Below are 22253 nucleotides of genomic sequence, written 5' to 3'. Positions count from 1 at the left end.
GATAACTGCTAGCTAGTCTTTTAGCTCCATCTGGTTGATGACTGCTAGCTAGTCTTTTAGCTCCCTCTGGTTGATGACTGCTAGCTAGTATTTTAGCTCCCTCTGGTTGATGACTGCTAGCTAGTCTTTTAGCTCCATCTGGTTGATGACTGCTAGCTAGTCTTTTAGCTCCATCTGGTTGATGACTGCTAGCTAGCCTTTTTGCTCCCTCTGGTTGATAACTGCTAGCTAGTCTTTTAGCTCCATCTGGTTGATGACTGCTAGCTAGTCTTTTAGCTCCCTCTGGTTGATGACTGCTAGCTAGTATTTTAGCTCCTCTGGTTGATGACTGCTAGCTAGCTAGCCTTTTAGCTCCCTCTGGTTGATGACTGCTAGCTAGCTAGCCTTTTAGCTCCCTCTGGTTGATGACTGCTAGCTTGCCTTTTAGCTCCCTCTGGTTGATAACTGCTAGCTAGCCTTTTAGCTCCGCTCTGGTTGATGACTGCTAGCTAGTATTTTAGCTCCTCTGGTTGATGACTGCTAGCTAGCTAGCCTTTTAGCTCCCTCTGGTTGATAACTGCTAGCTAGTCTTTTAGCTCCATCTGGTTGATGACTGCTAGCTAGTCTTTTAGCTCCCTCTTGGTTGATGACTGCTAGCTAGTCTTTTAGCTCCTCTGGTTGATGACTGCTAGCTAGTCTTTTAGCTCCCTCTGGTTGATGACTGCTAGCTAGCTAGCCTTTTAGCTCCCTCTGGTTGATGACTTCTAGCTTGCCTTGGCAGTAGCTAATAGGGATCCATAGTAAATACAAATACACTTGGTTTTTCTGTTTGGATTTAGCCGTTTTTCTTATGCACAATAAAGAGTACCATAATGACAGTCACTTCATCCTTGTGTTGTTTAATATATTTTTAGGAGGCTAGACCCTCAAGACAATTACTTAACCTTTCTGGCTGTGGTAACTAGTGACATCCTTGTTGTTGTTGTGAAGAAGCGTCATGTCCACCAGACTATACGTCACACTGGCATTGCCTGAAAGACCGGGTAACGCACTTGAAGAAAATATTTTATTTATTGTTCATTTCATTTGAAACATATGTTAATTTATTCGTTTTTTAATTCATTTAAAACAAACTTTACATCTACTACACAATCAATCAAACAAACAGTTATTCAAATGCTATTCAAATGAGCCACTAGCTATATACAGTGGGGAGAACAAGTATTTGACACACTGCCGATTATGCAGGTTTTCCTACTTACAAAGCATGTAGAGGTCTGTAATTTTTATCATAGGTACACTTCAACTGTGAGAGACGGAATATAATACAAGAATCCAGAAAATTCACATTGTATGATTTTTAAGTAATTAATTTGCATTTTATTGCATGACATAAATATTTGATACATCAGAAAAGCAGAACTTAATATTTGGTACAGAAACCTTTGTTTGCAATTACAGAGATCATACGTTTCCTGTAGTTCTTGACCAGGTTTGCCACCCTGATCAGTGCCTGCCAACATGTGATCGTCCTCCCTTCACTCAATACATTCCAAGCTTAACTGAATCCACCATATACATTCCTCCTACACATAACCATTCACTTCTGTTGTAGAAACCAGACTATGGCACCCCTTATGTCTCTAGTATAACTGATGATTAACACTATTTAACGTTTAGAAATCCAAACCTATCAGTGGGTTCAAAAACAAAAAAAAACGAATTCTCAGTCAAAGGCAATGAGAACAGTGGAAGGTCTTCTTCTCCTGTGTGTGTTATAGTACAGTTATGCATTATATAGACAGGTTTAATCATAAACAATATGATTTAATGTGGCATGAACAAAAACACAAATTCTCAGTCAAAAGCACAAGTCAGAACACAGCCTCTCTATTCTCTCATGTGCTTTCAGGTCCTCTGACTGGGAAAATGTCTTTCCACACAGTGAGCAGCGGTATGTCTTCTCCTCCTGTGTATGTATTCTTTCATGCTTATTCAGATGTCTTAACCGGTTAAAACTCTTTTCACACAGGGAGCAGTGGTACGTCTTATCCCCTCCTGTGTGTGTCCTCTCATGCCGATTCAGGGCCCCTAACTTGATAAAACTCTTTCCACACAGGGAGCATTGGTAGGGTTTTTCTTGTCTGTGTCTCCTCTCATGGTCTTTAAGGCTCCCTGAATGGCTAAAACTCTTTCCACACTGGGAGCATTGGTAGGGCTTTTCTCCTGTGTGTGTCCTTTTATGCTGTTTTAGGTTCCCTAACGTGATAAAACTCTTTCCACACAGGGAGCATTGGTACGGTTTTTCTTGTCTGTGTCTCCTCTCATGGTCTTTAAGGCTCCCTGAATGGCTAAAACTCTTTCCACACTGGGAACATTGGTAGGGCTTTTCTCCTGTGTGTGTCCTCTCATGCGCCTTCAGGTCACCTAACTTCCTAAAACTCTTTCCACAGTGGGAGCAGTGGTAAGGCTTCTCTCCAGAGTGTATTCTCTTATGCCCCCATAGGCTTCCTGCCCAGGTAAAAGTCATTCCACATTGAGAACAGCGATAAGGCTTCTCTCCAGAGTGTTTTTTCTTATGCTGCTTCAGGGCCCTTAACCAGGGAAAACTCTTTCCACAGTGGGAGCATTGATGTCGTCTCGTTGGTTTGGGTGTCGCCGGGTCTGGTTTCCCTGAAGAACTCTTCCCGCTGTCAGAAGGAGAGTCTGGTCTCTCTCCTGTCAAAGACAAACAGATTATTTAGTTTAACAGAGACCTGAATGAAACCTCCACATGATACAACTGTCTTCCTATGAGGTTTAATAGGGACTAGATCACTCAATAAAAGAGCATGTTAACCAGCAGCATCCTACTGCTGACTTGCCTCTGAAGCTAAGCAGGGTTGGTCCTGCTCGGTCCCTGGATGGGAGACCAAATGCTGCTGGAAGTGGTGTTGGTGCGCCAGTAGGAGGCAGTCTTGCCTCTGAAGCTAAGCAGGGTTGGTCCTGCTCGGTCCCTGGATGGGAGACCAAATGCTGCTGGAAGTGGTGTTGGTGCGCCAGTAGGAGGCAGTCTTGCCTCTGAAGCTAAGCAGGGTTGGTCCTGCTCGGTCCCTGGATGGGAGACCAAATGCTGCTGGAAGTGGTGTTGGTGCGCCAGTAGGAGGCAGTCTTGCCTCTGAAGCTAAGCAGGGTTGGTCCTGCTCAGTCCCTGGATGGGAGACCAAATGCTGCTGGAAGTGGTGTTGGTGCGCCAGTAGGAGGCAGTCTTTCCTCTGGTCTAAAAAAAATATCCCAATGCCCCAGGGCAGTGATTAGGGACATTGCCCTGTGTAGGGTGCAGGATGGGACGTCCTGACTCTTTGTGCTCACTAAAGATCCCATTGCACTTATCTAAAGAGTAGGGGTGTTAACCCCGCTGTCCTGGCTAAACTACCAAATTGGCCTTCATACCATCATGGCCACCGAATCATCCCCAACTTCCAATTGGCTCATTCCTTTCCCCTGTAACTATTCCCTAGGTCGTTGCTGTAAATGAGAATGTGTTCTCAGTAAACATACCTGGTAAAATAAGGGATACAAATAAATCACAGTGGCTGTGGTGCCAGGACAACAACCTATCCCTCAACGTGATCAAGACAAAGGAGATGATTGTAGACTACAGGAAAAAGAGGAGCAGTTTGAGAGCTTCAAGATCCTTGGTGTCCACATCACCAACAAACTAACATGGTCCAAGCACACCATGACAGTTGTGAAGCGGGCACGACAAAACCTATTCCCCCTCAGGAGACTGAAAACATTTAGTATGGGTCCTCAGATCCTCAAAAGGTTCTACATCGAGAGCATCCTGACTGGTTGCATCACTGCCTGTTATGGCAACTGCCCGGCCTCCGACCACAGGGCACTACAGAGGGTAGTGCGAACGGCCCAGTACATCACCGGGGCCAAGCTTCCTGCCATCCAGGACCTCTATACCAGGCGGTGTCAGAGGAAGGCACTAAAAATTGTCAAAGAATCCAGCCACCCTAGTCATAGACTGTTCTCTCTGCTACCGCACGGCAAGCGGTACCGGAGCGCCAAGTCTAGGTCCAAGAGGCTTCTAAACAACTTCTACCCCCAAGCCATAAGACTCCTGAACATCTAGTCAAACGGCTACCCAGACTATTCACATTGCCCCACCACACCACTGCCACTCTCTGTTGTCATCTATGCGTAGTCACTTTAAATAACTCTACCTACATGTAAATTCTACCTCAACTAACCGGTGCCCCCGCACATTGACTCTGTACCGGCACCCCCTTTGTATATATTGTTATTTTTTACTTGTTACTTTTATCTCTTATACTTATCCGTATTTTTTGAAACTGCACTGTCAGTTAGAGGCTCGTAAGTAAGCATTTTACTAAATGTGAATAATAAAATTTGATTTGATTTGTAGTGCCAAGTCATCACAGAGTGGCTGTAATGCTTCAAGGCCAATGTTTCCCAAACTCGGGACCCCGAGGGGTGCACATTTTGTTTTTTCCCCCCATGACACTATACAGCTGATTCAAATAATCAAAGCTTGGGGTCCAGAGGACCGAGTTTGGGAAACCACGCTGTAGTCTAACAAAAAACCCTATTAAACTTGACTGTTGTTATGCATTTATTAGGCCTTTACTGGATACATAGCCCAGACAGTATAGGATAGATATTACATTACAAAAGACGAAGAAGCAATACTCCAAGCCGCAGCTATGAGACAGTCTCAAAGAACGAGGAACAGAATGGAACTAGTGTCAGACATGACCAGTAGAGTAACAGAATGGAACTAGTGTCAGACATGACCAGTAGAGTAGTAGAATGGAACAAGTGTCAGACATGACCAGTAGAGTAACAGAATGGAACTAGTGTCAGACATGACCAGTAGAGTAACAGAATGGAACTAGTGTCAGACATGACCAGTAGAGTAGTAGAATGGAACTAGTGTCAGACAAGAACAGTAGAGTAGTAGAATGGAACTAGTGTCAGACATGACCAGTAGAGGAGCAGAATGGAACTAGTGTCAGACATGACCAGTAGAGTAGTAGAATGGAACTAGTGTCAGACATGACCAGTAGAGGAACAGAATGGAACTAGTGTCAGACATGACCAGTAAAGTAGTAGAATGGAACTAGTGTCAGACATGACCAGTAGAGTAGTAGAATGGAACTAGTGTCAGACAAGAACAGTAGAGTAGTAGAATGGAACTAATGTCAGACATGACCAGTAGAGTAACAGAATGGAACTAGTGTCAGACATGACCAGTAGAGTAACAGAATGGAACTAGTGTCAGACAAGAACAGTAGAGGAGCAGAATGGAACTAGTGTCAGACAAGAACAGTAGAGGAGCAGAATGGAACTAGTGTCAGACATGACCAGTAGAGTAACAGAATGGAACTAGTGTCAGACATGACCAGTAGAGTAACAGAATGGAACTAGTGTCAGACATGACCAGTAGAATGGAACTAGTGTCAGACATGACCAGTAGAGTAGTAGAATGGAACTAGTGTCAGACATGACCAGTAGAGTAGTAGAATGTAACTAGTGTCAGACATGACCAGTAGAGTAGTAGAATGGAACTAGTGTCAGACATGACCAGTAGAGTAACAGAATGGAACTAGTGTCAGACATGACCAGTAGAGGAACAGAATGGAACTAGTGTCAGACATGACCAGTAGAGTAGTAGAATGGAACTAGTGTCAGACATGACCAGTAGAGTAGTAGAATGGAACTAGTGTCAGACATGAACAGTAGAGGAACAGAATGGAACTAGTGTCAGACATGACCAGTAGAGTAGTAGAATGGAACTAGTGTCAGACATGAACAGTAGAGGAACAGAATGGAACTAGTGTCAGACATGACCAGTAGAGTAACAGAATGGAACTAGTGTCAGACATGAACAGTAGAGTAACAGAATGGAACTAGTGTCAGACATGACCAGTAGAGTAGTAGAATGGAACTAGTGTCAGACATGACCAGTAGAGTAGTAGAATGGAACTAGTGTCAGACATGACCAGTAGAGTAACAGAATGGAACTAGTGTCAGACATGACCAGTAGAGAAACAGAATGGAACTAGTGTCAGACATGACCAGTAGAGTAGTAGAATGGAACTAGTGTCAGACATGACCAGTAGAGTAGTAGAATGGAACTAGTGTCAGATATGAACAGTAGAGGAACAGAATGGAACTAGTGTCAGACATGACCAGTAGAGTAGTAGAATGGAACTAGTGTCAGACATGAACAGTAGAGGAACAGAATGGAACTAGTGTCAGACATGACCAGTAGAGTAACAGAATGGAACTAGTGTCAGACATGAACAGTAGAGGAACAGAATGGAACTAGTGTCAGACATGACCAGTAGAGTAGTTGAATGGAACTAGTGTCAGACATGACCAGTAGAGTAACAGAATGGAACTAGTGTCAGACATGAACAGTAGAGTAGTAGAATGGAACTAGTGTCAGACATGACCAGTAGAGTAACAGAATGGAACTAGTGTCAGACATGAACAGTAGAGTAACAGAATGGAACTAGTGTCAGACATGACCAGTAGAGTAACAGAATGGAACTAGTGTCAGACATGACCAGTAGAGTAACAGAATGGAACTAGTGTCAGACATGACCAGTAGAGTAGTAGAATGGAACTAGTGTCAGACATGACCAGTAGAGGAACAGAATGGAACTAGTGTCAGACATGACCAGTAGAGGAACAGAATGGAACTAGTGTCAGACATGACCAGTAGAGTAACAGAATGGAACTAGTGTCAGACATGACCAGTAGAGTAACAGAATGGAACTAGTGTCAGACATGACCAGTAGAGTAACAGAATGGAACTAGTGTCAGACATGACCAGTAGAGTAACAGAATGGAACTAGTGTCAGACATGACCAGTAGAGTAACAGAATGGAACTAGTGTCAGACATGACCAGTAGAGTAACAGAAAGGAACTAGTGTCAGACATGACCAGTAGAGTAACAGAAAGGAACTAGTGTCAGACATGACCAGTAGAGTAACAGAATGGAACTAGTGTCAGACATGACCAGTAGAGGAACAGAATGGAACTAGTGTCAGACATGACCAGTAGAGTAGTTGAATGGAACTAGTGTCAGACATGACCAGTAGAGGAACAGAATGGAACTAGTGTCAGACATGACCAGTAGAGTAACAGAATGGAACTAGTGTCAGACATGACCAGTAGAGTAACAGAATGGAACTAGTGTCAGACATGACCAGTAGAGTAACAGAATGGAACTAGTGTCAGACATGACCAGTAGAGTAGTAGAATGGAACTAGTGTCAGACATGACCAGTAGAGTAGTAGAATGGAACTAGTGTCAGACATGACCAGTAGAGTAGTAGAATGGAACTAGTGTCAGACATGACCAGTAGAGTAACAGAATGGAACTAGTGTCAGACATGACCAGTAGAGTAGTAGAATGGAACTAGTGTCAGACATGACCAGTAGAGTAGTAGAATGGAACTAGTGTCAGACATGACCAGTAGAGTAGTAGAATGGAACTAGTGTCAGACATGACCAGTAGAGGAACAGAATGGAACTAGTGTCAGACATGACCAGTAGAGTAACAGAATGGAACTAGTGTCAGACATGACCAGTAGAGTAGTAGAATGGAACTAGTGTCAGACATGACCAGTAGAGTAACAGAATGGAACTAGTATCAGACATGACCAGTAGAGTAACAGAATGGAACTAGTGTCAGACATGACCAGTAGAGTAGTAGAATGGAACTAGTGTCAGACATGACCAGTAGAGTAACAGAATGGAACTAGTATCAGACATGACCAGTAGAGTAACAGAATGGAACTAGTGTCAGACATGACCAGTAGAGTAGTAGAATGGAACTAGTGTCAGACATGACCAGTAGAGTAACAGAATGAAACTAGTGTCAGACATGACCAGTAGAGTAGTAGAATGGAACTAGTGTCAGACATGACCAGTAGAGTAACAGAATGGAACTAGTGTCAGAGATGACCAGTAGAGTGACAGAATGGAACTAGTGTCAGACATGACCAGTAGAGTAGTAGAATGGAACTAGTGTCAGACATGACCAGTAGAGTAGTAGAATGGAACTAGCGTCAGACATGACCAGTAGAGTAACAGAATGGAACTAGTGTCAGACAAGACCAGTAGAGTAACAGAATGGAACTAGTGTCAGACATGACCAGTAGAGTAACAGAATGGAACTAGTGTCAGACATGACCAGTAGAGTAGTAGAATGGAACTAGTGTCAGACATGACCAGTAGAGTAACAGAATGGAACTAGTGTCAGACATGACCAGTAGAGTAGTAGAATGGAACTAGTGTCAGACATGACCAGTAGAGTAGTAGAATGGAACTAGTGTCAGACATGACCAGTAGAGTAGTAGAATGGAACTAGTGTCAGACATGACCAGTAGAGTAGTAGAATGGAACTAGTGTCAGACATAACCAGTAGAGTAGTAGAATGGAACTAGTGTCAGACATGACCAGTAGAGTAGTAGAATGGAACTAGTGTCAGACATGACCAGTAGAGTAGTAGAATGGAACTAGTGTCAGACATGACCAGTAGAGTAACCGAATGGAACTAGTGTCAGACATGACCAGTAGAGGAACAGAATGGAACTAGTGTCAGACATGACCAGTAGAGTAACAGAATGGAACTAGTGTCAGGCATGACCAGTAGAGTAACAGAATGGAACTAGTGTCAGACATGACCAGTAGAGCAACAGAATGGAACTAGTGTCAGACATGACCAGTAGAGTAACAGAATGGAACTAGTGTCAGGCATGACCAGTAGAGTAGCAGAATGGAACTAGTGTCAGACATGACCAGTAGAGTAACAGAATGGAACTAGTGTCAGACATGACCAGTAGAGTAGTAGAATGGAACTAGTGTCAGACATGACCAGTAGAGTAGTAGAATGGAACTAGTGTCAGACATGACCAGTAGAGTAACAGAATGGAACTAGTGTCAGACATGACCAGTAGAGGAACAGAATGGAACTAGTGTCAGACATGACCAGTAGAGGAACAGAATGGAACTAGTGTCAGACATGACCAGTAGAGTAACAGAATGGAACTAGTGTCAGACATGACCAGTAGAATAGTAGAATGGAACTAGTGTCAGACATGACCAGTAGAGTAACAGAATGGAACTATTTCTGGATACAATCTGGCAAGTCTATTCCTGCAAATGTGTAGGCCATGAAATACTTTAAACTGTAGTAACCCGTGTCTACCTGAAGAAGTGTTTCTGGGGTATACTGTGAATCTGTTGGTACCTGAAGAAGTGTGTCTGGGGGATACTGTGAATCTGTTGGTACATGAAGAAGTGTGTCCGGGGTATACTGTGAATCTGTTGGTACCTGAAGAAGTGTTTCTGGGGTATACTGTTAATCTGTTGGTACCTGAAGAAGTGTGTCTGGGGTATACTGTGAATCTGCAGGTACAATGAGAAGTGTGTCTGGGGTATACTGTGAATCTGCAGGTACAATGAGAAGTGTGTCTGGGGTATACTGTGAATCTGCAGGTACAATGAGAAGTGTGTCTGGGGTATACTGTGAATCTGCAGGTTCCTTGAAGAAGTGTGTCTGGGGTACACTGTGAATCTGTTGGTACCTGAAGAAGTGTGTCTGGGGTATACGTTGAATCTGTTGGTACCTGAAGAAGTGTGTCTGGGGTATACTGTGAATCTGCAGGTACAATGAGAAGTGTGTCTGGGGTATACTGTGAATCTGCAGGTACCCGAAGACATGTGTCTGGGGTATACTGTGAATCTGTTGGTACATTAGGAAGTGTGTCTGGGGTATACTGTGAATCTGTTGGTACCTGAAGAAGTGTGTCTGGGGTATACTGTGAATCTGTTGGTACCTGAAGAAGTGTGTCTGGGGTATACTGTGAATCTGTTGGTACATGAAGAAGTGTGTCTGGGGTATACTGTGAATCTGCAGGTACCTGAAGAAGTGTGTCTGGTGTATACTGTGAATCTGTTGGTACAATGAGAAGTGTGTCTGGGGTATACTGTGAATCTGTTGGTACCTGAAGAAGTGTGTCTGGGGTATACTGTGAATCTGTTGGTACAATGAGAAGTGTGTCTGGGGTATACTGTGAATCTGTTGGTACCTGAAGAAGTGTGTCTGGGGTATACTGTGAATCTGTTGGTACCTGAAGAAGTGTGTCTGGGGTATACTGTGAATCTGTTGGTACATTAGGAAGTGTGTCTGGGGTATACTGTGAATCTGTTGGTACATGAAGAAGTGTGTCTGGTGTATACTGTGAATCTGTTGGTACAATGAGAAGTGTGTCTGGGGTATACTGTGAATCTGTTGGTACCTGAAGAAGTGTGTCTGGGGTATACTGTGAATCTGTTGGTACCTGAAGAAGTGTGTCTGGGGTATACTGTGAATCTGTTGGTACATTAGGAAGTGTGTCTGGGGTATACTGTGCTCTCTAACTAGATGTTCAAAGGAGGTAAATATACTTTCATGGAAAAGGTATTTTCCACTCTTCAGTCCTTTCTGAAAACATAGCTGGAAGGCTGTGTCTATGAGGAAGGGCGTGAAGAGTGGGTTGGAAATAAAAGGCATGGATGAGATAGCTTGTCTGTGTCCGACGTGGATCCCAAACTGAGACCTAAGTGAACTTTTCACAATAGGGTTGATTGAGTGGTATTGTTTACTCAATGGTAGGGGGACAGACTAAGGAGACGAGGGGTGGAAGGGGCACAGACTAAGGAGACCAGGGATGGAGTGGAGTGGAGCACAGACTAAGGAGACCAGGGATGGAGGGGCACAGACTAAGGAGACCAGGGATGGAGGGGCACAGACTAAGGAGACCAGGGATGGAGTGGAGCACAGACTAAGGAGACCAGGGATGGAGTGGAGCACAGACTAAGGAGACCAGGGATGGAGTGGAGTGGAGCACAGACTAAGGAGACCAGGGATGGTAGGGGCACAGACTAAGGAGACCAGGGATGGTAGTGGAGCACAGACTAAGGAGAGCAGGGATGGTAGTGGAGCACAGACTAAGGAGAGCAGGGATGGTAGTGGAGCACAGACTAAGGAGACCAGGGATGGTAGTGGAGCACAGACTAAGGAGACCAGGGATGGTAGTGGAGCACAGACTAAGGAGACCAGGGATGGTAGTGGAGCACAGACTAAGGAGAGCAGGGATGGTAGTGGAGCACAGACTAAGGAGACCAGGGATGGAGGGGCACAGACTAAGGAGACCAGGGATGGTAGTGGAGCACAGACTAAGGAGACCAGGGATGGAGGGGCACAGACTAAGGAGACCAGGGATGGTAGTGGAGCACAGACTAAGGAGACCAGGGATGGTAGTGGAGCACAGACTAAGGAGACCAGGGATGGTAGTGGAGCACAGACTAAGGAGACCAGGGATGGTAGTGGAGCACAGACTAAGGAGACCAGGGATGATGTTTGACATGAGTTATTTTCCATAAAGGAACACACTGGTCCTTCCTCCTCTATGAATGTTCCTAGGCCGTCATTGTCTGAAATATATATATATTTATTTTTTAATGTAAAAACCCAAAAGGTTATCTTGTGAATATTAGCAGTCCAGTAGTAATGGAGGACAAGGGTCCCCCTCTCCTTTCTGTCTCTCCAAAAAACACTTCACACAACCGTGGGACCTTTTTATTCCAAATTTAAGTAGATAGATAGTAGCTGTCTATTAAAAAATATATACTGGTTGTTGGATTCCTAATGTCTACTCAAAAGGTAGGAAGAAGTTTGGTCCAAATTGGATGTTGGACACTATATTTATAGAATATTATGTGAATCCTTATAAATCAAAAGGGCTAATCAATTAGCTTCATTTCCTCAGAGATCAGTTGCTGAAATGACATGGAATGCCTCAGCTGTTTTTCCTACGTCTGTAGCAGCAGTTGGAATTTACAGTTATCCATCCCTGTGATTTGGTAGGGTAACTCCTACTCTTACAGGTTAGTAAAGAGGTCAGGTAATATGGCAGTGTTCCATCCCTGTGATTGGGTAGGGTAACTCCTACTCTTACAGGTTAGTAAAGAGGTCAGGTAATATGGGAGTTGGACTGTGCCTAAGAACAGCCCTTAGCCGTGGTATATTGGCCATATACCACAAACCCCCGGGGTGCCTTATTGCTATTATAAACAGGTTACCAAGGTAATTAGAGCAGTAAAAATAAATGTTTTGACATACCTGTGGTATAGGGGCCTAATTGCTTAAATAAACGATATATACTCCCCTACGTATTTACTCAGACAGGGAAGATAACAGTTTAATGTGACTCTATACTCCAGAATTTTAGCTATGAGATCAAATGCTTCATATGAGACAGCACAGAACGTCACCTTTCATTTGAGGGTATTTTCAGGGTATCTGTTCTACCATTTAGAAATAAAATGACTTCATGTATCTAGTCTCTCACATTTGAATGCGTCATAAGTATTTGGCCAAAATTCACTTCTATGTGTATTGAAGTAGTCATAAGTGTAGTATTTGGTCTCACATTCCTACAACATAATAACTACATCAAGCTTGTGACTCTACAAACATGTTGGATGCATTTGCAGTTTGTTTTGGTTGCGTTTCAGATGATGTTGTACCCAACAGAAATGAACGGTAAATAATGTATCGTGTCATACGAGTCACACAAGAATAGAATATGTTTCTGAACACTTGTATATTAATGTGGATGCTAACACGATTAGGGATAATCATGAATGGATCATGAATAATAATGAGTGAGAAAGGTAGAGCCATACCCCTCATACCTCTAAAAAATGTGAACCTCCCCTGTTATTGGTCATTAAACGCTTCAGTGTCCTAATAAAAAGATAGGGGAGTGTAGCCGAGGGGAGAGGAGAAGGCGGAAACTTTTCAGTTCCTCGGCGTACACATCACAGACAAACTGAAATGGTCAGACAGTGTAGTGAAGAAGGTGCAACAGCGTCTCTTCAACCTCAGGAGGCCGAAGAAATAAAATGGCATTTCATTAACGTCTGCTAACCATGTGTATGTGACCAATAACACTTGATTTGGTACTTAAACGTTGTATATCTCCACTGTCCTCATGAACAGATAGGGGAGAGTAGCGGAGGGCTTGAAGGAATGGAACAACTCTAATTCAGTCTCCACTGTCCTAATGAACAGATAGGGGAGAGTAGCGGAGGGCTTGAAGGAATGGAACAACTCTAATTCAGTCTCCACTGTCCTCATGAACAGACAGGGGAGAGTAGCTGAGGGCTTGAACAAATGGAACAACTCTAATTCATAGACAGAGCTGTGGATGCAAGGCCCGACCATGAGATCAAAATGATCGTTTTAAATACGTTTTGAGTCAAATACAGTGTTTGTTTACATTTGCATTGTTTACACACAACGGAGCTTTACGAGCTTATATTTGGGGTTCTGGTGAGGAGCACATTTCAGTGCAATGCCCCTTTGGCTTTAAAACCACACATTAGTTCAACAATTGCAGAGTTTCTGGCTGTGTTTTTAAGACGGTACTCACTGGTGTTAATCAGATCTTCAGTCTCCTCTTCCTCTCCCTCTTCATCTCTCCAAACGTCTTCCTCCTCCTCCTCTTTTATTGAGATAGCCTCCTCTTCCACTCCAAAAGGTTCTCCCTCTTCTTTAAACGTGATACTGATAGCCTCCTCTTCCTCCTCTTTCATTCTGAAAGCATCTTCCTCTCCTTTTACGGAAACTTCCTCCTCTTCCCCCTCTTCTTTCACGACAACGTTCAGCCACAGACCCTCTTTCTCCGTCCAGCAGACCTCTTCTTTAGCAGGAGGAGAGTAGCTTGGAGAGCTCATGGTGGGCTAGCTAGCATTGACGATTAGCTTAGGTTCAGTATAATCAGCAAATGTGTTAATTGAGCAAACAAGTTACGCTTAAGTTAAATAGTAGATAGGTAAAGAGGATTGTGTTAGAAACACCGAGATCAATAATGGTCCAAAGAGCTTGTTTTCGGTTGTATGTTGGCTACCAGGCTACGGAGGTGGTTGAATGAGTCAGCATCCGTGTTGTTGAAACAGCTTCCGGTGTCGTGTGGTCCACTAGATATGACGTCACCATCTGAAGACGCATATCGCCGTCAGCTGACTGGAATGAGTAACGCAGTTTAGAAAAAATATTCACTACATTGTTTATTAATTTAAAGATGAGCAAATATGTTTTGTCTGACTTCTTACAGCCAATACTTTCGACTATGCAGACCTGTAGCTACATGTGAATATGTACATTCTGAATATATAATGGTAGAATAGTTCCGTGTCGCACAGTTGGTAAAGCATGGCGCACGCAACGCCAGGGTTGTTGGTTTGATGAGTCTGCTTAATTAATAACATTTTAATAAATTAATACCTAGTTAAGGATTTAACTCAAATCCTGACAATATAATGTCAGTTGTCAGTTGTGGCTGCTTTGCCTGATGTATTGTTGTCTCTACCTTCTTCCTCTTTGTGCTGTTGTCTGTGGCCAATAATGTTTGTACAATGCTTTGTGCTGCTACCATGTTGTCATGTTGTGTTGCTACTATGTTGTTGTCATGTTGTGCTTCTACCATGTTGTTTTCATGTTGTTGTCATGTTGTTGTCATGTTGTGCTGCTACCATGTTGTTGTCATGTTGTGCTGCTACCATGTTGTCATGTTGTCATGTTGTGCTTCTACCATGTTGTTGCCATGTTGTGCTGTTACCATGTTGTCATGTTGTTGTCATGTTGTGCTGCACATTAAAAACACCATCCTGTTGGACATTAAAAACACCAGCATTATTCCCATGCATAATAGAGTGTGTTTTTTAACCTTTATTTAACTAGGCAAGTCAGTTAAGAACAAATTCTTATTTACAATGAAGGCCCACCAGAAGGCAAAAGCCCTCCTGCGGGGACGGGGACTAGGATTAAAAATGAATAAAAATATAGGATAAAACACACATCACGACAAGAGAGACACCACACTACATAAAGAGACCTAAGACAACAACATAGCAAGGCAGCAACACATGACAACACAACATGGCAGCAGCACAACATGGTAGCAGCACAAAACATGGTACAAACATTATTGGGCCGAGACAACAGCACAAAGGTAGAGACAGCAATACATCACACGAAGCAGCCTCAACTGTCAGGAAGAGTGTCCATGATTGAGTCTTTGAATGAAGATATAAAACTGTCCAGTTTTACTGTTTTCTGCAGCTCGTTCCAGTTGCTAAACATTGAATTGACGTCTGTGTCTCTGTTGAAGGTTGTAGGTCTTCCAGCAGGACAACAACCCTGAACTCAAATCAAATCTGGAGTGTTCTGTTCTGGAGTGTTCTGTTCTGGAGTCTTCTGTTCTGGAGTCTTCTGTTCTGGAGTCTTCTGTTCTGGAGTCTTCTGTTCTGGAGTGTTTTGTTCTGGAGTGTTCTGTTCTGGAGTGTTCTGTTCTGGAGTCTTCTGTTCTGGAGTCTTCTGTTCTGGAGTCTTCTGTTCTGGAGTCTTCTGTTCTGGAGTCTTCTGTTCTGGAGTCTTCTGTTCTGGAGTGGCCAGCGAAGAGTCCTGGAGCCTCATGTATCAATATTGTGTAGAAACTATTATATATATTATATATATATATATTCCAAATACTACTTTCAAATGGAATTTAGAATGTTTGTAGGCATAGAAAAGGTGTGATTTGTCAAACAACCCTACGAGTGTCACAGCACACTGGTAGGAGATAACCATTAATAAAATACACATTGTTCTGAGCTTCAGTGCTGGTGCACCACCTTGGCTATTTGCATTTCGAAACGCCCCTAATTAACCAAATATGGTCAAAATCATCCCTTTGATAAAGCCCACGGGGGAAATATACAACACCGTACCATGAAATATGACACAATCAACAACAAAAAAAGCGATGAAAAAATAAAACTTTTCAGAGACTGAAATAGAGGTGCTCGTGTCAAAGTTTGAGTACAACTTGAGTACAGCTTTAATTTGTCTCCGTTGTGGCTTAAGAACACAGAGAGATTAACCAATAAGAACACAGAGATTAACCAATAAGAACACAGAGAGATTAACCAATAAGAACACAGAGAGATTAACCAATAAAAACACAGAGAGATGAACCAATAAGAACACAGAGAGATTAACCAATAAGAACACAGAGAGATTAACCAATAAGAACACAGAGAGATTAACCAATAAGAACACAGAGAGATTAGCCAGTAAGAACACAGAGAGAGGACTATTATAACTCAAGTTGCTTTAGCAAGAAGGTAAATATACGTTGAATGAGTAGACAACACTCCCCAATAAGCCATCCACCCTCAACAGCTTCCTCCTGTAAGGGTATAGGCAACACACTGCTGTTCTGCAGAACTGAATGAGTCGTGAGTCATGGCCACACATTCAGCAGCATCTTCTGCTCATATTTGGGAACCCATTGATGACATCATGTCAAAGAAACCCCTCTTTGACTTCAACCTGTTGTGTGATGGCGTCTATGGCAGTGTGGCAAAATGTTCCAACAGAGCAGATCAGACATCTCTCCTTCCATTTCAAAATGTATTATCTCTTAGTCTTTTAACAGTATTTACAGAATGGATTACCTTTCACACGTGCCTCTAATGTAACAAATTACTGGACTTTATACAGATTGTAATCGTTAGAAATGCATTGATGCGGTCAAATTATATATAGCCTGTCAAGATATGGAAATACAATGAAAACTAAAAATATTTTCCTTATTACTCTCACACTGTCAGACAGACGTTCTGGATCATACAAGACAAGGCTCCTGTTTCTATGAGCTGTTCTAGAAGGCTACTTACTTATATAATAATTTACATTTTGCAAATAATATAATGAACAACATCATAGGGTTGACATTTTGCATCCAATCAATCGAGGCTCATAAGAAAAATAATATACATATTTTAAAATATTTTATCTGATTTTAGACATGATCAGGTCTCCAGATAAAAAAACAAAAGCAAAAGTAAAGTTTTTTTTTTAATGATTTCATATAAACAATACGATTTCATTTGGCATGAACAAAAACACTAATTCTCAGTCAAAAACATAAGTCAGAACACAGCCTCTCTATTCTCTCATGTGATTTCAGGTCGTCTGACTGGGAAAATGTCTTTCCACAATGAGAGCAGTGGTATGTCTTCTCCTCCTGTGTATGTATCCTCTGATGAGATTTCAGGTTCCCCAACTGAGTAAAACTCTTTCCACAGTGGGAGCATTGGTAGGGCTTTTCTCCTGTGTGCGTCCTCTCATGCTTTGTCAGGCCTTCTAACCACCTAAAACTCTTTCCACAGTGGGAGCAGTGGTAGGACTTTTCTCCTGTGTGTATTCTCTCATGTGACTTCAGGCTTCCAAACCAGGTAAAAGTAATTCCACAGTGGGAGCAGCGGTAAGGCTTCTCTCCAGAGTGTATTCTCTTATGTATTTTCAGGCTCCCTAACTGACTAAAACTGTTTCCACACTGGGGACATTGGAAAGGCTTTTCTCCTGTGTGTGTCCTCTCATGCTCTTTTAGGTTTCGTAACTTAGTAAAACTCTTTCCACAGTGGGAGCAGTGATGTCCTTTGGCTGGTTTGGGCATCTCTGGGTCTGGTTCCCCTGAAGGACTCTTCCTGCTGTCAGAGGGAGAGTCTGGTCTTTCTCCTGCCAAAGACAAACATATTATTTAGTTAAACAGGGGCCTGAATGAAACCTCCACATGATAAAACTGTCTTCCTATGAGGTTTAATCTAGACTACATTCCTCAATAACACAAGGTCAGTTTTCACAACATTACATCATTAAACATAAACTTGATGAGATTTTAAAAAGCTCCAAATCTAATCTTGTTCTCATGGGTGTCATGTTTTGGTCGAAAAATGTACTAAAATGGTCATAAAATTTACATTTCGACCTCCAAGTTGAACCACAAAGATGGTTGGAGGTCCACACATCATGTTGAGAATGTTGAACTTGAATGGGAATATCAGCTGTTTTAAATTATACTGTCAATCCTCCATAAGAAACCTGTTGGAAATCATAAAAATGAAAACAGAATAGAGAGGACCATTCAAGTTGACATTCAACGGTTGGACGGACCGGCGGCCATCTTTGTGGTAGTAATTAGAAGTTAAAATATAAATTTCATTACAATTTCAATGATGTTGTCACGACTTCTACCGAAGGTAACTCCTCTCCCTGTTCGGGCGACGCTCGGCGTCGCCGGTTTACTAGCCGCCACCGATCCCTTTTTCCTTTTCTGGTTGTTTTGTCTGTGATCCTTTTCACACCTGGTTTCATTTGCGTTTATTTCTGTGTGTATATAGGGCACCTGTTGCCTGCCTTAGTTTGTGCGGGATTAAGCTTGTGTGTATTTGCGCTCGATTATATGTGATGTTTGTTGTTTTCACTATGACGCACGTGTATGTCAAGTGTCGGAACTGTGTTTGTTCCTCCGTGCGTTTGAGTTTCTGAATATCGAGAGCGGAGTTTTTGGGATTTTCGTCTGTGCCATTTTTGTATCGGTGGACTATATGATTAAACTTCTCAGATATCCCTGCTCTCCTGCGACTGACTCCTACACCTCTCACCGAGACGCACCTTATCACAGATGTACTGCAGTGGTCTGAAGCAGAGGTGCATAGTACTTAAGTAAAGATACTTTAAAGTACTACCTAAGTACTTTTCCTTGACATCCAAAAGTACTCGTTACATTTTGAATGCTTAGCAGGACAGCAAAATGGTCAAATTCACACACTTTTCAAGAGAACATCCCTGATCATCCTTACTGTCCTGGAGTGGCCTAGCCAGTCTCCAGACCTGAACCCAATATAAAATCTTTGGAGGGAGCTGAAAGTCCGTATTGCCCAGCGACAGCCCCAAAACCTGAAGGATCTGGAGAAGGTCTGTATGGAGGAGGAGTGGGCCAAAATCTCTGCTGCAGTGTGTGCAAACCTGGACAAGAACTACAGGAAACGTATGATCTCTGTAATTGCAAACAAAGGTTTCTGTACCAAATATTAAGTTCTGCTTTTCTGATGTATCAAATACTTATGTCATGCAATAAAATGCAAATTAATTACTTAAAAATCATACAATGTGATTTTCTGGATTTTTGTAAGTAGGAAAACCTGCAAAATCGTCAGTGTATCAAATACTTCTTCTCCCCACTGTATAGTGTTTTTTGATAAACCGTTTTTTACAAATCCGTCAAGACACCAACTTAGACTTTACAGTGAAATGCTTTACTTACAAGCCCTTAACCAACAGTGCAGTTCAAGAAGAAAACATTTACCAAGTAGACTAAAATAAAAAGTAATAATAAAAAGTAACACAATGAGAATAACGAGGCAATATACAGGGGGCACCGGTACAGAGTCAGTGTGGAGGCTATATACAGGGGGCACCGGTACTGAGTCAGTGTGGAGGCTATATACAGGGGAAACCGGTACTGAGTCAGTGTGGAGGCTATATACAGGGGGCACCAGTACCAAGTCAGTGTGGAGGCTATATACAGGGGGCACCGGTACCGAGTCAGTGTGGAGGCTATATACAGGGGGCACCCGTACCGAGTCAGTGTGGAGGCTATATACAGGGGGCACCGGTACTGAGTCAGTGTGGAGGCTATATACAGGGGACACCGGTACCGAGTCAGTGTGGAGGCTATATACAGGGGTCACCGGTACTGAGTCAGTGTGGAGGCTATATACAGGGGGCATCGGTACCGAGTCAGTGTGGAGGCTATATACAGGGGGCACCGGTACTGAGTCAGTGTGGAGGCTATATACAGGGAGCACCGGTACCAAGTCAGTGTGGAGGCTATATACAGGGGGCACCGGTACCGAGTCAGTGTGGAGGCTATATACAGGGGGCACCGGTACTGAGTCAGTGTGGAGGCTATATACAGGGGGCACCGTTACCGAGTCAGTGTGGAGGCTATATACAAGGGGGCACCGGTACAGAGTCAGTGTGCGGGGGTACAGGCTAGTTGAGGTAATCTGTACATGGTGGGGGCGTAGTGACTATGCATAGGTAACAAACAACCAGCGAGTAGCAGCAGTGCACAAAATGAAGGGGGTGTGGGGGGTCAATGTAAATTGTCTGGTGGCGATTTCATGAATTGTTCAGCAGTCTTATGGCTTGGGGGTAGAAGCTGTTGAGGAGGCTTTTGGTCCTAGACTTGGCCCTGCGGTACCACTTGCCGTGCAGTAGCAGAGAAAACAGTTTATAACTTGAGTGACTGGAGTCTCTGACAATGTTGTGGGCTTTCCTCTGACACCGCCTATTATATAGGTCCTGGATGGCAGGAAGCTTGGCCACAGTGATGTACTGGGCCGTTCGCACTACCCTCTGTAGCGCCGAGCAGTTGCCATACCAGGTGGTGATGCAACCGGTCAGGATGCTCTCGATGGTGCAGCTGTAGAACCTTTTGAGGATCTGGGGACCCATGCCAAATCTTTTCAGTCTCCTGAGGGGGAAAAGGTTTTGTTGTGCCCTCTTCATGACTGTCTTGGTATATACCCCTGTGGGTGATTGAAAGATGAACTGAGGTCCACACTCCAGTCCAGTTGATGGTGGTAATGCACCTTAAAGTTGGTTTCCAACCACCATATAGTCCAAAGAAAAAGAAGCCTGACAGAAGGAGAAATGACGAGAAACTAATTTGGTTTACCTTTTGGGGCATTGCGAATGGTTACCTATTTTGATGTGATATGAAAGTATTATTTGAAATTATTTTGATGTGATATTTAAGTATAATGTGAAACTACTTTGATGTGATATTTAAGTATTGTGTGAACTTATGTTGATGTGATTTGAAAGTACAGCGATTTATGTTTCTAGAAACGTATCGCAATTGAGAATCAATTCACATTTAGATGTAATATTTGACCTGCCAGAGCCAGTCTACCTCTGAAAATAACATACAGTCCTTGGACCCTGAGGAGTAACAGGGGCAGCAATCAGCAGTAGAAACAATAACAAAGCGTACTCCCTGTCTGTTTCGGTAAAAAGCTGAGGGATGGGGCTGGAGAAATGTAACCATCCAGGATATCAACATGATAGTTTTAACCATGTTTTGAGGATATACCGTGTTTGTTTATATTTACTGACAAACATTGGAGTAAAAAAAAGCTCATATTTTGGGTTCTGATGGGGTACGACAGTTGAACTAAGCTCATGAGGCATTTATATGTGAATTCTTCAAAAAACAGATGGGTACATATCATTAATGTGTACGTCCCAAAATGGATGTAACAACTGCTGATTGCCCCTTTAAGACTACATATTGGGCTAATCTAATAGGAGATATTGAGGACTACAGTATTTCAGGCATTGTCATTGGATGCATTTGATCAATTGTTAACGTTTTGTTGATGGTCCACTCTTGATGTTCTACACGTTACAGTGTAGCTTCAGCCATTTCTACAGAACAACATTACAGTGTAGAACCCCTTTACTGCATATTGGTTCAACAACTGCAGAGACGGTACTTACTGGTGTTAAACAGATCTCCAACCTCCTCTTCTTCCTCCAATGTGACAGTAATCTCCCCCTCCTCTTTCACTCCAAAAACAGCCTCCTCTTCCTCCTCTTTCACAACAATGTTCAGCCCCAGACCCTCTTTCTCCGTCCAGCAGACTTCCTCTTCTTTAGCAGGAGGGGAGAAGCTTACTGACCTCATGTTCGGGGATGTTAGCTAACTAGCTATCATTAGCGACTAGGCTAGTGCTAATTTAACCAGCCAACTACTATAGCTGACTAATACAAAATAACGTAATATTCAATTAAATAGGTTAACAAGTAGATACGACAGAAGTGTGGCTAAAACACAGTAGGTAATATACACCGAAAGCGTATAAATAGCTTGAATCTTTCGGCTATGTTGGCTAGCAAGCTACCGGGGTGGTTGACGAGCTGTTTATGAAGAACCGTCCACTAGATTATACGTCACGCTGGCAGCGTCGCCTGAAAGACGCACATCGCCGTCTGCTGACTGGAGGGGAAACGCAGTTGAGGATCATATTTTATTTTCAGACAAAGATTATTGTAAATAGAATTAATTGAATAATACCATTATATTGAGACATAAAGACAGGAATGTGTTGATCGATTAGTGCGAATAAAAATGTTTACTACAGCACATTTAAGGCAGTTTCATTAAGTCATACTACATCTAAATAAGTAGCTAGCTACTGTAGGTCCATACTGCTCCTACATGGTGTAACAATACATCATGTAGATGTATATAATGAACAGACTAGGTCCATACTGCTCCTACATGGTGTAACAATAC

The 22253-nt window shown here is 42.8% G+C and overlaps 3 protein-coding genes across 3 annotated transcripts in view; 1 reads left to right on the top strand and 2 right to left on the bottom strand.

Moving 5' to 3' along the window:
* Positions 1 to 22253, top strand: part of LOC129844134 (zinc finger protein 664-like) — a 188144-nt gene that overhangs the window by 25393 nt on the left and 140498 nt on the right. The window lies entirely within an intron of this gene.
* LOC129844136 (zinc finger protein 239-like) lies at positions 1032 to 14024 on the bottom strand. The gene is made up of 2 exons (XM_055912545.1): positions 13488 to 14024; positions 1032 to 2697 (listed from the first exon to the last, which is right to left on the bottom strand). Exons 1-2 carry the CDS (start codon positions 13789 to 13791, stop codon positions 1841 to 1843), a joined length of 1161 nt encoding a protein of 386 aa, XP_055768520.1. The 5' UTR covers positions 13792 to 14024; the 3' UTR covers positions 1032 to 1840.
* LOC129844138 (zinc finger protein 239-like) lies at positions 16500 to 21949 on the bottom strand. The gene is made up of 2 exons (XM_055912547.1): positions 21455 to 21949; positions 16500 to 17623 (listed from the first exon to the last, which is right to left on the bottom strand). The coding sequence occupies exons 1-2, from the start codon at positions 21639 to 21641 to the stop codon at positions 17022 to 17024; spliced, it is 789 nt and encodes a 262-aa protein (XP_055768522.1). The 5' UTR covers positions 21642 to 21949; the 3' UTR covers positions 16500 to 17021.

Source organism: Salvelinus fontinalis, unplaced genomic scaffold, assembly GCF_029448725.1.
Source record: "Salvelinus fontinalis isolate EN_2023a unplaced genomic scaffold, ASM2944872v1 scaffold_0178, whole genome shotgun sequence".
Taxonomy (NCBI): Eukaryota; Metazoa; Chordata; class Actinopteri; order Salmoniformes; family Salmonidae; genus Salvelinus; species Salvelinus fontinalis.
Note: the sequence above shows the minus strand (reverse complement) of the source record. Positions and strands in the feature narration are given on the sequence as shown.